The sequence below is a fragment of the Rattus norvegicus genome, chromosome 12 (genome assembly GCF_036323735.1).
Source record: "Rattus norvegicus strain BN/NHsdMcwi chromosome 12, GRCr8, whole genome shotgun sequence".
NCBI classification, from domain to species: Eukaryota; Metazoa; Chordata; class Mammalia; order Rodentia; family Muridae; genus Rattus; species Rattus norvegicus.
The window spans coordinates 25,027,394-25,042,867 of record NC_086030.1 but is presented as its reverse complement, the minus strand read 5'-3'; the positions used below and the strand labels follow the sequence as shown (position 1 = coordinate 25,042,867).

General features: G+C 51.3%; 1 protein-coding gene across 6 annotated transcripts; it reads right to left on the bottom strand.

The window, feature by feature from the left end:
* Window positions 1–20: 20 nt before the first annotated feature.
* On the bottom strand, window positions 21–14,985 carry Srrt (serrate, RNA effector molecule). Of its 6 annotated transcripts, none has more exons than XM_039090063.2 (20): window positions 13,264–14,985; window positions 12,886–13,025; window positions 8,348–8,476; window positions 7,963–8,109; window positions 7,617–7,805; window positions 5,755–5,924; window positions 5,481–5,665; window positions 5,279–5,377; window positions 5,082–5,196; window positions 4,088–4,245; window positions 2,799–2,860; window positions 2,621–2,699; window positions 2,205–2,393; window positions 1,724–1,897; window positions 1,476–1,629; window positions 1,192–1,385; window positions 892–1,048; window positions 647–748; window positions 420–522; window positions 21–220 (listed from the first exon to the last, which is right to left on the bottom strand). In XM_039090063.2, the coding sequence occupies exons 2-20, from the start codon at window positions 13,005–13,007 to the stop codon at window positions 145–147; spliced, it is 2,604 nt and encodes an 867-aa protein (XP_038945991.1). In that variant the 5' UTR covers window positions 13,008–13,025; window positions 13,264–14,985; the 3' UTR covers window positions 21–144. The 6 variants fall into 6 exon arrangements, with proteins under 6 accessions (XP_038945991.1, XP_038945987.1, XP_038945988.1 ...); XM_039090059.2 differs by having other exon boundaries at window positions 420–543; window positions 647–736; XM_039090060.2 differs by having other exon boundaries at window positions 647–736.
* Between the last annotated feature and the right edge of the window lie 489 nt (window positions 14,986–15,474).

The following is a 15,474-nucleotide window of genomic DNA, read 5'->3' as shown; positions in this document are numbered from 1 at the left end:
AAGTGGCATACTGCACACAGTTAACACACAGTACTCAAGTTGTTTACTAGCAGGTAAAATAACGTACAAAAAAATTCTCAGCTGATAGGATAAAGAGGTCACAGGTACAGATGCAGCGATGCAGAATGAGGGGACGTGGCTGGTTCAAAAGAAATCAACGTCATCCGGGGCATCCAGGTCGCGATACTCCACTATAGCCCTTGGGTCTCCTCGAACCATCCTGAGAGAGAAAGGCAGTGTCAACAGATGTCCCCAGAGTCAGGAGGGGGAAAGGCAGTGTCAACAGATGTCCCCAGAGTCAGGAGGGGGAAAGGCAGTGTCAACAGATGTCCCCAGAGTCAGGAGGGGGAAAGGCAGTGTCAACAGATGTCCCCAGAGTCAGAGGAGGGGAAAGCAGCTGGGGCATCTTTCATACTCACCTGTTCCGAGGTTTCCCAGGATAACCTTGGCCTCGAAAAGCATCATAGTTCCCACGGCCGGCACCATATGGAGCATGGGGGTATGGAGGCCCTCCTGTTGGGACTGCAGGGCGGACAGCACCAGCTATGAGAAAGACCCAGGGTGAACTAAAAACTGACCTCAACCTCAGCCTAAGCTTTGTAGCCCCTACAAATACTGAACCCCTGCACTGCACCTGCACACTCACCTCCATAGCCCAAGATGGGAGGCCGGGGCTGACCATAGGGCATCAAGCCCTGTGGTGTCTGATGTGGATAGGGAAGTCCTGGGGTCAGGCCTGGGGGGAGTACAACATGGACAGGAACATGAATTACTGCGGGGAGGAAAGGAACTGACAAGAATTCTAGGAATGGGCCTGCAGGTTGGTGGAGCACACATCTCAAGAGGAACAAGGAGTCAAAGGTGTGGCGGCCACCACAGATCGTATCTTACTCTGGGCAGGGCCAGGTGGCTGAGCTGGCTTGATCTCAGGCAAAGCTGGGCGCTTGGCATCTGTGAGGAAGTTGTTGAAGAACGCCACCTCCTTCTTCACCTCCTCGATCTTCTCAGCGTGCTTATTGAAGATATGTTTGCGCACAAACTCTGGACCCTGGGTGGATATGAGGACAGCATGCTGCAGTCTCTTCCTTCCCCAACCACTGGACGGTAACAGCCTCCTCCACTCTTTTAGGGGGTCTTGCTATCTAAGCCCACCTCCCAACCCACCCTACCGATTCATTTTACATCCCAGACCTTGAATTTCTTGCCACTGAGAGGACATAGCCACTTATCCTTGCCCAGTTCCTGTGTATTGGAGGTGACAAACTTCTCCACTTCCTGCTCTGGGTCTTTCCGGCCCATCTTCTGGGCCTCTTCCTCAGAAAGGGATTCGCGCACACTCAGCAGCGGGGTCAGCTTCTCCTCGAAAGTCTTCTGCCACTCCAGCACTGTGTGGATGACAAAGGCAGGCTGAGAGGAGGGACAGGAGACAGAGGTTGGTGGTGAGAGGCCACAGCAGAGGGAGGAGCTGCGCGTACCTTCTCCGTGGCTGACTCGGTTGGGAGGCATGGGCCCCCGAACGTGGATTATGCCACAGCGGTTTGGCATCTCGTCCTCATTAGGGTACTCACAGGTGTTATAATAATCCAGAGAGTGCACAATACGCAAGTAGAGAAGAAGTTTATCCAAGACCTGGGGGAGGGGACATAAAAGGTCACACAGCCCTCAGACAGACACACAGCACTCATGCCCCTGGACACGTGCTCCAGATGGTCACAATGGGCACCTTGATCAGCTTCTCATCCCTCTCCACATTGATCTCTGCAGGGTTGCCTTCCTTGGGAGGCTCCTCGGGCGGGGGTCCTCCACTGCTCCCCAGGAGCTCCTCCTCCTCAGCGCTCACTTCCTCAATCAGATAGTCGGTGATGTTCTTCAGGATGGGGTTTTGAGAGGGCAGGCTCTGACAAGGATGAGATGGACAGTGAGGCAGAGGAGCAGCCCGGAAGCTGGGCCGTGAGGAGGGAGGATCAGCACCACTGACAGCCCCGTTTCCCTACAGTCTGCTGTTCGTGGTTTCTTCCATCCTACCCACAAATGACTATGCTGTTGGAGGCTGGAGAAGACAGAGTCCAGACAAAGGGGAGGCGGGCGGGACACACGGGAGCTTATCAGTAGGACCGAGGGATGAGGAGAACGAGCAAATGAGGTTGGGGGTGGCACAAGGAAACACTGGGTCCACTACAAACAATCCCCTGGGAGTCACTAACTGTGGGCGCAGGAGGCGTCCCAGGCTCAGAGGCCCAGAGCTGAGTCCTGTCATCCAGTGTGTGGATCAGCTTGGCTGCCAACTTGATGTCATTTCGCACTATCTGCTTGTGCTGTGTAATGCCATTGATGTTGCGGACACGACGAGTCAGGTCTCTGTTCACACCGGGACTCAGTTCACACTCCCGGAGCTATAATAATCAACAAGGCCAATGACTACCCCAGAAGCTGCACCAGGAAGAATGGGCCCTACAGAGACTCTTAAACCCAAGCCCCCCAAAGAGGACCGAGCCATGGCCCCGGTACTGTAGCTTCCCAGAAGTGAAGCCTGTAGGCGAAGCCTCATGGCTATCAGTGGACAGGGAATAAATGGACAAGCAGGGCCCAATCATGTCCCGTTTCCCCACCCAACACTTACTCGTATGTTCTGCAGGTTCCAACATATCTCCTTAATGTTAACACTGCGGTCAAAAGTCACCCAGCCACGGCGGAAAAACCTGCACAACAAAGTTTATCAGCACTGTCCCCGAGCACAGCCGGTGTGGTCACTCACTACCTCGCCTCCTTACACCATCCCAAGGCACCAGGCTTCTCACCTCCTCTCTGGCTGGGGCTCTGACAGTGCCACTCGCATAAAGCCTGGGTATCTTTTACAAAGCTACAAGAGTCAGACGCAGCAAGGTAAGAGAAAAGCCACACAGTGACTCAGCCACTCCATCCCTCATCCCACACAGTGACTCAGCCACTCCGTCCCTCATCCCACAGTGACTCAGCCACTCCGTCCCTCATCCCACAGTGACTCAGCCACTCCGTCCCTCATCCCACAGTGACTCAGCCACTCCATCCCTCATCCCACAGTGACTCAGCCACTCCATCCCTCATCCCACAGTGACTCAGCCACTCCATCCCTCATCCCACACAGTGACTCAGCCACTCCGTCCCTCATCCCACAGTGACTCAGCCACTCCGTCCCTCATCCCACACAGTGACTCAGCCACTCCGTCCCTCATCCCACAGTGACTCAGCCACTCCATCCCTCATCCCACACAGTGACTCAGCCACTCCGTCCCTCATCCCACAGTGACTCAGCCACTCCGTCCCTCATCCCACAGTGACTCAGCCACTCCGTCCCTCATCCCACAGTGACTCAGCCACTCCATCCCTCATCCCACAGTGACTCAGCCACTCCGTCCCTCATCCCACACAGTGACTCAGCCACTCCGTCCCTCATCCCACAGTGACTCAGCCACTCCGTCCCTCATCCCACAGTGACTCAGCCACTCCATCCCTCATCCCACACAGTGACTCAGCCACTCCGTCCCTCATCCCACACAGTGACTCAGCCACTCCGTCCCTCATCCCACACAGTGACTCAGCCACTCCGTCCCTCATCCCACAGTGACTCAGCCACTCCGTCCCTCCTCCCACAGTGACTCAGCCACTCCGTCCCTCATCCCACAGTGACTCAGCCACTCCGTCCCTCATCCCACACAGTGACTCAGCCACTCCGTCCCTCATCCCACACAGTGACTCAGCCACTCCATCCCTCATCCCACAGTGACTCAGCCACTCCGTCCCTCATCCCACACAGTGACTCAGCCACTCCGTCCCTCATCCCACACAGTGACTCAGCCACTCCGTCCCTCATCCCACAGTGACTCAGCCACTCCATCCCTCATCCCACACAGTGACTCAGCCACTCCGTCCCTCATCTCTGCGGTTTAAAACCTTAAACAAGTGCCCCTCAGCTCCCAGGAAGGAAAGGCCAGCACCCAAGAACCAGAGTGCAGGTGGGGCTCCACAGGGACCAGGCCTCCCTACGCCAAAGGCCTCAAGGATCTGGGACTCACTCCAACCTTGCCCCAAGACCAATGTCCCCACTCACAGAAATGATCTCTGCCCTTGAGATGTTGGGCGCAATGTTGCGCATGAAGAGAGAGCAAGTCTTATGCAAGGGCCGGGGCTTACACTCCAGCCCTGCAGTATCCTTAGGCTTCTCCCGCTCCTCTTCTTTGGGCTTCTCCTTTTCTTTAAGTGCCTCTTCTAAGCAAGAAGTAGTCATCAGTACAATTTTATTAGACACAGATACAATGTGTGAGCAGCACTTACAGTCAGACATCACCCCAGAAAACCCCTTCCTACCAATCACAATCTCTCTCTCTCTCTCTCTCTCTCTCTCTCTCTCTCTCTCTCTCACTCACAGACACACACACACACACACACACACACACACACACACACACACACACACACACAGTGTAAAGATTATCCTTGTATTATTCAAATGCTGATTTCTCTGCCCAACACCTGGTTGCAATCCAGACATGGCACAGTAATACAATCAAGGTATCTCCTGCCTGATTGTGGGTGTAAATATTTCTCCCCATTTATTCTCTGACTTATCAATAAAAGCCAATCAGCCAATAGCTAAACAGGAGAGAGAACAGGGCTAGAATAGGGCTGGATTTCTAATCCCAGCCAGGGAGAGGGAGAGAGAGAAGGAAGAAAGGAGGATTCACCAGGAGGAAGAGGTCTGGGGTGAGACACCATGGGACCATATCTGGAACAGAGAACCAAATCAGTACAAAAATCCAAGTATCTTGGGGATTTTGCCTTTTGCCTGGGAGGTAAACAGATCAGCTTAGAGGAATAGAATAGGGTACTGTTCAGCTATTGTGCTGTAAAGTTTATTAAATAAATCTTACATTCTTGTCTTATCTGGGAGCTAGCCGAGATACACGATTACCAACTGTTTATAAAAATAGACAGACACACACACACACACACACACACACACACACACACACACACACACACACACACCTAACACTACTGTAGGTAGTAAAACAAAGGAGCCGAAGCAAGAAATTGACAATTACCAGCCTCCTCTTTCTCCTCCTCAGCCTGGCCACTCTCAGACTCAGACTCAGACTCGGATACACTGCCCTCATCGAAGCTGTCATCACCACTGTGCTTCCTGTTCCGCTTCTTGCTCTGTGGAAGCAATAGGAGTAGTCCATCAAGACCCCCCCAGGATCTGGCCCGACATCTTGGCCTCATGCAAAACACACCTTACCTTTTTGGCTTCCTTCTCAGCCTCTTCTTTCTTCTCCTCCTTGTCCCCATCACCCTCAGGTTTCTTAGTTTTGTCATCGTTGGAACTGTCATTTTCAGCCTAGGAGACAGTTCTGACAATGTCAGTCTTTCTTGCTGGTTGCATGAAAGCCACCCTACCATCCCCAGTGCAGTTCCAGCTCCCTCAGGCCCTGCCTCTCAACCTGTTTTCCATCTTCTTTCTTCTCATCCTTATCGTTGACCTTGCGCTCTCCATCCCCCGGGGCTGGTCCAGCTCGGCCCTCCTCTTTCTTGCTGGTCTCCCCAGTCTTGCCTGCCTGTTCCTCCTCCTCTTCCTGCTCCAAAATGCGGAGATCGTGCTCTGTGCCACCTTCCATCTTAATGACAGCTACCAATGACAACAGCAGACATCACGACCCAAGGGCTCTGGTTTTCTTCCCAGCCGAGACCTGCTGACCTCTGACCTTAAGTCCATACCTGCATCTAGCATCTTGACGATAGCGTCAGCTTTGTCTATGTCCAAGAGAAGGTTATCAAACCAGCCAGTCTCCATGAGGGACAGGAACACCTTCAGTCGGTTCTGCAGGGCCCCCCGGGCCTCCTGCCGCCGCTTCCCCACCTCATCGGGGTGGTACTTCGATCGGAACCTGGAGAAGAAAGCAAGCAGGATGGGAGAGAGCAAACAGTTATGAACAGCCAAGACCTGAATGTGGGAAGGGGCCCAAGAATGGCAGGGCATAGCCCCTCACACCCACAGAAGGTCATAAAATCAAGAAAGGGGTGCACTAAAACCACCCAACACCCCAAAAGGAACCAGAGATCGTGCTCTGGAAGATCTGGGGGAGAACCAGGAATTGAGAGCTCTGGGTTGAGAGGGCCAGGTTGTGAGGCAGCTCTACTGCTGTAAGCCTCTGGGAAGCAGTGGCTGAGAAGATGTCCTTCCCAGAGCTTCCGAAAAAGCCAAGGGAGCAGGAGCCCAGAGAACCGCCCTCTCCTGGCCAAGCCCAGACGAGGTTCCCGCCAACTCCCTCCACCCCAGGTGGAGCCAGAAGGAAACCTGAAGTGTACCAGATAGAAAAGGCCCAAAGGCAGAACACCTTTCTCCCCTGATGGGAAGAAAAGGCAGAAGGGGCAGGAAAGAGCAAAGAAAGGCCAAGTGCCTGCACAGCCTCAGGTAGGCATGGAATAGAAGAGGGCTGGAGGGTTAGGATCTGGGTAGAGCATGAAAAAGCAAACATTTTAACAGGCCTCTGAGGGCAGGGGAGAAAAACAAAGGCAGAAGAACTTAGGGTAGGAGAAAAGTAGAAATGGGGGAAATATAAGGGCCCCGAAATCCAAAACAAAGACAGACAAGTTGAGAAAACAGAAACAAGAAGTGTTTAGCAGAGAGCAAGACCATGGACAGAGAGAGTGGAAGGTGCACGAGTGACCCAGAGACACACAGGGCAGTCAGAAGGGCACATGAGGAGAGGACAGGACAGAACAGGCTGAGCAGAGAGGAAAGCCGCAGGCATCACCTCCAGGATCTTTACCTTGGCTGCTTGGTCAAACAGAGCTCAAGATTTAACTAGTGGCGCCCTGGGCCCATGCTGGCTGGCGGGCTGCCCGCTGGCTCCTGGCTGGGGTGACCGGCCTAGATGCCCCGCCCCCGCGGGCCTCCGCGGTGGGGGCCCTGACTGACTAGCTGCCTGAGCAATACGTTCAGCTAGACCACTGCATTGTGCACAGCGGTGCCCTGCCTGTCTGCCTGGCCGGCCCCGCCCGCCGCTCAGCCGGGGGCTCATGTATGGGCTGGGTATGGTGGGGGTGGAGGTGGGTTTGCTCCGAGCTCCGTCGATGGGCGGGTGTAGTTCCCAGTTCTGGCTCTTTTCAAGGAGGAGGAGCAGAAAGAGGATGAGGAGGAGGAGCAGGAGGGGGGAAAAGATGGTTGATTAAAATTAAAACATCCACATAAGGAAAAAAAATTCAAATTCTTTTTTTCTGTCAAACGACCCTGAGATCTTGGCTTTTCTTGTCTGGCTTCACTCGTTGCCTTTGGGAGACCACGGCCACACTGGGTCCTGGTGACTGGGGATGACAAGGACCCACACCAACAAGAGGATTGCAGTCTGTGTGCTGTACCAAGAGGCTAAGTAGCTCTGGTCAGCTGCCTGGAGGTGTCCCAGTGAGGAAGGCAGAGAAGGAGGTGGGTGGGATCCCACCAGCCAACAGTGTTTCCCTCCCCTTCCCCACTCCCAGGAAGTGCCATGGTGGGGAGAACCAAGGACAGGCTGCAGCTCCTCCAGCCAGACCAGAGAAAGGGGCCAGGGCAAAGGGGGCAGGCAAGCAGGGGCACTCACCACTCCTCATCTTTATGAGCCAGGAAAAAATCCTGCATCTGCTGCCTCCGGAAGTCCAGCTTGTAGTCATTGTAGCGTTTGACTGCCTCGGTCTCATCCACAGAGTCATCCAGAGACAGGAGGAATTCCTTGAAGGACTTCATTATAGGTGGCGGCACACCCAAGTCAATCTCAGCAATGCTGCCCAGCCTGGAAGGGAGGGGTCCAGTCAGAAAAGTGCCCACCACTGCAGGCGTGTAGGCACCCCAGAACCTGTTCTTTCCCAGGCTCCAACCATACTCTCCCACACCCCAGACGTTCCCCCCAAACCTGGCAATTCCCTTCTCCCCAGAACCCCATGCTTTACCTGGCCTGGATAGGCAGGACATGGTGCTGCATGATGTGGACGTCTGGGTGGCCCCAGGGCTGAGGGGGGCCGTAAGTTGGTCCCCCACCCCCCCCAGCATAAGGCATGTCATAGCCACTGTGGTATGGGTCAGAGCTGTGCTCATCCCTGAAGGTGGGGACACAAAAGTCAGACACAGAAGGAAACAGAACTACCTCTCCAGAACAAGGACAAGGGCACGAGAAGGGGCACACGGAGGATATGGTCTCTCACCCAAGGGATAAAAGGGACAAAGGAACGCTGGGTGTGAGGGATGACTGAGGCAAGGAAGCAGCCAGCTTTCAGCAGGAGCAGGGCTGAGGCCTGAGGGACCTGAGGGTAAGAAAAGAAAGTGATGCCACCTCACCAGTCTCTCCGCATGCGCTTCTGTGGGGGACTAAGTTCGTGTCGAGGGGGAGAGAAGCGCTCCCTTCGGTTCCTATCATAGTCTCGATATTCACCCCGACTGCGGCGCTCACGACCACGGTCCCACTCTCTGGAAGGAAGAACAAGTTTCAATAGCAAAGATGGAGTGAAATGGAGCTGTCCGTCAGTTGCAATGCCTGCCTACAAAACACAGGCCTTGGTTCCACTCTCAGCACTGCACAGGAGCAAACACAAAGACACAGCAGCTCGCAGCTGCTGCAGTGGGCCAAACACAAGCTGGCCTCCAACTCCCTACAGAAACAAAGCTTACTTATCACTTTGAATGGCTATTCTCCTACTGCCACATCCCAAGAGCTGAGATCACAAGGACACATCACTACACCTACCTTAAATTAAAGCCAGTGTTCAGCATCTATGAATCTTAAGGCTATACATTAATATACATTAATATACATTACTCTGCAGATACAGAGGCTGAATCCAGTACTCGTCGAATTCACTCTACCACTGAGCTATGCTAGGCCCCAGCCCTGCTTCCCTTTCAGAAAACTTGAGCTGATATCCCTAAAATACACAGGCTGTCCCTGACTCACTGTACACGAGTACATAGTGTCCCGGAATTGCACAGGCTGCCCCTACAGGCAGATCCTGAACTTGAGCTCCTCCTGCTTCAGCTTCAAGAGAAGATGAGATTATCGGCCTCTCTATCACCATGTCAAGGTAGTAATGTGTTTTTATGAAATGACTTTCTCCAAAAACAACAAGAACTTGCTGTGGAGGAGCACTGTTCTCTTCAAGGTCTGGCTTGATAAGGGGGAAGAAAATGACTACTCCTCACAGATATATTATCATAAAAGGAAATACTTAATGGCCTTTTCAGATAATTTGGGCTTTTCTTTCTGGTTTCTGCATACAGTTAACATAATCTTGCTGTGCTGACAGAATGCTCACACTCTTGAACAGCTGGGCTAGGTATCTGGTGTAGGGGGTTCATATATTTTAGACAGGGTCTCTCTAGGTAGCCCTGACTCTCTGGAAACTCAAATTCTGAGTCCTCGAGCTCTGACTCCTGTAATTAAAGGTTCCAGTCCTTTTGGGTTTAGCTACAGGCTCTCATTTCAAGGCTGGCCTGGAACTCCCTACTTAGGCCAGTATGGTCTCCAACCTGCATGCCTCAGGAGTGCTGACTACAGGTGTGAGGCCTGCTCCTGGAAAGAAAGAGGTATTGTTAAGAGTGAGCTGAGGCAGGCAGAATGTAATTCTAACACTTAGAAAATGGAGGAGCGGGCTGGAGAAATTGCTCTGCAGTTAACAGCACTGACCGCTCTTCCAGAGGTCCTGAGTTCAAATCCCAGCATCCACATGGTGGCTCACAACCATCTGTGATGAGATCTGATACCCTCTTCTGGTGTGTCTGAAGACAGCTACAGTGTACTTAATATAATAAATAAATCTTAAAAAAAAAAAAAAAAGAAAATGGAGGAGTGACATAGTATATGAGACAAAATGGGCTTCATAAGACCCTGTCTCAAAACTAACACATGAAGTATGTTAGATGTTTCATCAAAACCATACCAGTAGGCTAGAGCTGTGGCTCGGAGTAAACACTTGCCTAGAATGTTCAATGCCCTTCAATTCTGTTACATTAAAATCACTGCTACAAGACCTTAAACAGCTCCTGACATTTCTCACTCTAGGGCACCATGCCACATGGCATCAAGACTGCTCGCCTCGGAGGCGTCTAAACATCAGGACACTGTGGAGCTCATGATGCAGATTCAAGTTTTCTTTTCTTTTCTTTTAAGATTTACTTATTTATTTATTATGCATGAGTACACCGTAGCTGTCTTCAGACACACCAGAAGAGGGCATTGGACCTCATTACAGATGGTTGTGAGCCACCATGTGGTTGCTGGGGATTGAACTCAGGACCTCTGGAAGAGCAGTCGGGGAGCTCTTAACCATTGAGCCATCTCTCCAGCCCCAGATTCAAGTTTTCTAAAATGAATTTTTACCAGTAAGTTTCTCTTACTAACAACTCTTAGCTTGTTTTCCTGCACATGTCTGCCAAACACTAAGTGTGAAGCCCCTGTGTTGACAATGCTCCATAACAGCCGGCACCTGTGAAAAGCACTTGAGGCTGAGACTACTCCACACTTCACACAATGCTTTCATGCATTCTTCTCATCCTGAAACCCAGCGCTCTCTCGGGACACTAACTGATGCTCTTCCTTGCAGCTTGAATCCTTTTCATGATTTCTGCCCTAAAGTACCAGCTGCCTTAAGCAGCACTCCTGCAGCTCCACTAAGAAAACCAGCAATGTCTCTAGACCGTTTGGAACCACTCCACCAATGGAGAGCCTACGCTCCCTCTGCACCGTGCCACCTCCTGACCTCAAGCTGTTCCCATCACCCTACGTCTAAGGCACTCCCTACAAGGCCGGCTAAGTGACTCTTCTGGTGGCTCCGGCGGAACATTATATAGATGGTCATCATCTGCTCCTCAGAACAGATGTCCCTCTGCAATGGCCATGCCTATCTGTGCCATGTAGCCAAGCCACTTTGGCCTCACACAATTAAACTAGCTTCAGACTTAGAAAAGCAAACTTGATTTTCTTCTTAAAGAACCACTAAGGAGAGCTGGGCATGGTGGCTCACACTTCTATTCCCACCTGAAGAGAATCAAAGCAGGAGCAACATGTCCCAGCTCAGCTTATTCTACATGAGACCCTGTCTCAAAAACTGAAGTTCAAGGGGGCTAGAGAGATGGCTCTCAGGAGCTCAGAGAACCGAGGCTTGGCTCCTAGGACCCACACTGCAGCTCGGATCCCCGTCAGTTCTGGCTCTAGGCTACAACACTCTGCTCTGGCTTCCTACAGGGAACAGGCACAGCATGCATGCAGTGCACAGAAGTCATGTAGGCAAAATCCTTATACATTAAAAAAAAAAAAAGACCAAGCTGCCAGGCCTAGTGGCGTACACCTTTAATTCCAGTGCTTGGCACACAGAACACAGAAGTGGGTGGATCTCTGGGTTTAAGGACTGCCTGGCCCACAGCAAGTTCCAGGACACCCAAGGCTGTACAGAGAAATGCTATCTTGAAAAACATACCAAAAATTAAATAATTAATTTTTAAAAATGTGCTAGGGCCTGGAGAAATGGCTCAGTGGTTAAGAGTTCTTTCTATTTCTGCAGGGGACCCATATTTGGCTCTTAGCACAAGTGGCAAGCCACTCACAGATGCCTGTTACTTCAGCTCCAAAGAGAAAGAACACCTTTAGTCTCCATAAATCACAAACACCCATACGTGTCACACAGGAACTAGGCTTCATCTTTTCCAGGGTTTTCTAAGTGCGGATTGGCAGGCTTTTCCTTAATTTCATATTTACTTATTTATTGAGAAGAGGGTCTCACCATGTGGCCCTCGCTGGTCTCAACCTCTTCAATTCTATCACAAAAAGTCACTTCAAATTCCTTTAAAGAAATCTGTCTCCAGAGGTGACTCAGCAGTTAAGAGCACTGGTTGCTCATCCAGAGGTCATGAGTTCAATTCCCAGCAACTAAGGGGTGGTTCACAACCATCTCCACTGGGATCTGATGCCCTCTTTTGTCATGCAGATGTACATGCAGATAAAGCACTCAAAAATATTAATTTTAAAAAATAAAGAAATCCTTTTTTCAAGTTGAGCTATGGCGGTTAACTCACTAAATTGTTTTTTTTTTTTAAGATTTATTTATTTATCTTACGTTTAAGACCACACTGTCCTTGACACACCAGAAGAGGGCATCAGATCAAATTTACAGATAGTTCTGAGCCACCATGTGGTTGCTAGGAATTGAACTCAGGGCCTCTGGAAGAGCAGCTGAACCATCTCTCCAGCAAACCCCCCCCATAAACATCTTTTTATAAAAGAGAAACAAACTTCCACATTTCTTCTCATCTCAATTACCTGTTTTTAAAAATCCCTTCAAAAATTTCTGAAACAGAATGTGGTAGAACACTCCCATAATTCCAGCATTAGGAAAAGGCAGACAGAAGCAGAAGTTTACTGTCATCCTCAGCTACCTACAAGCTTCAGGCCAATCGGGTTGTTAGGAAACTATCTTTTCCATGGGGTAGAAGAATGCAAAGTCCCGATGTCAATATAAAGACTCTTTCCTACTCAGATTCTTAGTCCTAAGGCTCAGTTTGTGCTTCCTGTTACCTGGGTTTGAGATAGGGTCACCCTATGTAGCCTGCACGGAAGACACTGGTCCAACCAGCTGTGTGGAGCTTCTGTCCACCACTAATACTGGCTGTAGCTTTGATCTTAAAGCCTCAGACTCAAAAATTAAAGGCTCAAAATCTGAGCCAACAGTGAACAGACTGGACTACAGAAATGGCTCGACGGTAGAGATTACATCCTAACAAGATTTTGTAAGGGAAAAATCAAGAAAGATGAGGGGAAACGGAAAAAAGTTGTAGCGCAGAAGGGTGGTGCGGGGTGAAGGGGGCACGGAGGGGAGGGACCGTCTCACCGGTCATTCCAATCGTCCCCTCGCCGTCTTTCATCTCTTTCCCGGGAACGGTCATAGTCACTGCGCTCCCTTCGAAATTTGTCCCTGCGTCTTCGATCGTATTCATCATCACTGTCACCCATGGTGCTGTCAGAGGAGGCCTGGGGCCCGGCGGCGGGTGGACACGGTGATGATGAACAAGGACCAGTGGAGGGACAGTCCCCCGGGGGCAGCACGCCCGCCTCCCTCCCGCCGAGGCCGGCCTGCCATCCCGGGCAGGGCGATCGCTCCGACAGTTTCACTGTCCCCAGGGGTTCCCCCTTGTCCACCCCCGAAGCCCCCGGGCACAGTCCTCTCCTTCGGATCCCGCCACCCGGGCCTTTGCTTCCCCTCCCCCACCTGGCAGCGGTCGGGGCCGTTGGAAGCGCGCGCCGGCGGGCTTGTTTTCCGGGCGGACCGGAACGCGCGACAATGGACCGCAAAGAGGGTTTGAAGGAGACGCAGGGATTCTTAGCCCAGAGGCGAATGGAAAGATGAGAGCGGGACCGCGGAGGGTTAGAGGAGTCGCGCGCGCAGCTTACGTCACCCACGGAGCTCGGCCTCCAACTACAAACAAGACCCCCGACCAAACTAAAACTAAGAGCGATTAAAGGAATGACGGGAAAAGGGTGGAGACGCGGAAGTCTCGCGCGGTTTTGCGACACACTCGCCCAGCACTAGGAGCTACGGAAGCTGACCTGGGCCAAGCCAGGCCTTCAGGACGTGCTCTTTCCTGTTTGAAAGTGAGGAGAGCGGAGAGGTTAAGTTTTGCTCCCCACATGCTTCCTCGGTAGGAGCTAGTTTGCATTCAGAGGTTGCTCTGCAGGATCCCTGGGGTAGGGCACCTCTTGACCTCCTCAAGAGCGGATTTGCCCCCTCCTCACGCTGTCGATGGGTTTGGAGACGATGGATGTCTAGGGCAAAATGCATAGAAGCAACCATTTTAAAGGGATCTCCTCCCACCATTTTCTTCTGCAGAAATCTAGGCTGTCTACCTATAAAACGCGTTCTTCCTGCTTTTCTGGACAGAGGAGCCTGATACTCATGCAAAACGTGTAAATCTCAATCTTAACGCCCAATTCTCTGATGGGAGTCTTTACGTTGCAGCCTGGAATCAACCACCAGTATCCACTGGTTCCCAGTTGAAATTCCCAATTCCCGAAGATAACACTAAGCCCTTCTCCATGAATAGAATACTGAGCTAAACAAGGGAGCGTGCCACAGTCTTGCTCCCAGAAAAGAAAGAAAGAAAGAAAAAAATCCCAGCATCTATTAAGGTGTCTTTACAAGGGGACATTTTAGAAACTTAGTATAGACATTTATGTTGGCACAAGCCTATAACCCAAGCTGCTCGGTAAGTAAACACAGAATCAAATTCAAGGGCTGCAGGACGAGTTCCAAGCCAGCCTTGGCAACTCACTGCAACCCTGTCTCAAAAACTTTTCCCAAATGGGGCTGGGAATATGGCTCAGTGGTTAAGCACTTCCTGCTCTTGCAGAGGACCAGAGCTGGATTCCCAGCTCCCATGTCTGGCAGCTCACAGGCTGCTAACTCCAGTCACTAGGGATCTGATGACCTCTTCTGGATTACTAGGGCACCGAACTCAAATGTGCATACACCCACACATCCATACACAGATACCTATATTCCTAACTTTTCCAAGACAGGGTTTCTCTGTGTAGCCCCAGCTGGCTGTCTCTCTGTGGAACTCCCTCTGTAGACCAGGCTAGCCTCAAACTCAGAGATCTGCCTGTCTCTGCCTCCTGGGTGCTGGCATTAAAGGCCTGCGCCACCACAGTCAGTTCATACACACATAATTCAAGAAGAGGGAAACATGGTGGAGCACGCATGTTTGAGTCTCTGGCCCATCCCCCACAAAAAAATGTAGCCAGAAGCAGTGTCACACTCCAGCAATCCCAGCACTGGAGAAATGAAGGCAGGGAGATCCAGAGTTCAAGAACAACCTCGGCCATCTCAGCTCTATTTCAAATCCAAGGGTAGCCTGGGATATTTTACAATTTGTCCTTTATAAAACTATCTTCTGGCTTTGGCCTACGTCACAGCATTGTGGCTACATGTACCAAGCAGGTCAGCATCATCAGTAAACAGAGGACCTGCTCCGATGCCTCCCTCTGGAAAATGGCACAGAACATTGAAATCGATGAGCACATCAGGATCATCTGCTCCTTCTGGAGCGATGGCAAGATGAAAAGAACAGGCCACTGGCATCCGGCACTGTGGTTTCTACATGAGAACAGTGGCTGGTGGGGCCTGGACCTGCCAACACCACTTCCTCTGTTGTATCTGCCAGCAGAAGTTTGAAGGAATTGAAAGACCAGTAGAGATCCAACCGTTTGAGACATCCCTAGCCTACTATAAATGGGTTCATTTAATTTACGTAACAACAAAAAAGTACAGGATGAGAGTTAACAAAATATATGCAGGGTCTTGTTACGTAGCCCTGGCTGTTCTGGAACTTAGTATGTAGACCAGGCTAGCCCCAAACTCACAGAGTCTGTCCCTGCCTCTTGAGTGCTGGGGTTCGAGGTTTACCCAGCCTCATCCTATGAG

Bases quoted from the DNA above. Each gene is read 5' to 3' on its own strand.
- Srrt (NM_001427441.1), bottom strand. From the start codon at position 13,007: ATGGGTGACAGTGATGATGAATACGATCGAAGACGCAGGGACAAATTT. The intron at 1,630-1,723 runs GTGCCCATTGTG...CCCCTCCCCCAG, and splicing joins GGGATGAGAAGCTGATCAAG to GTCTTGGATAAACTTCTTCT. The intron at 544-646 runs GTGAGTGTGCAG...TCTTTCTCATAG, and splicing joins TCCCATCTTGGGCTATGGAG to CTGGTGCTGTCCGCCCTGCA.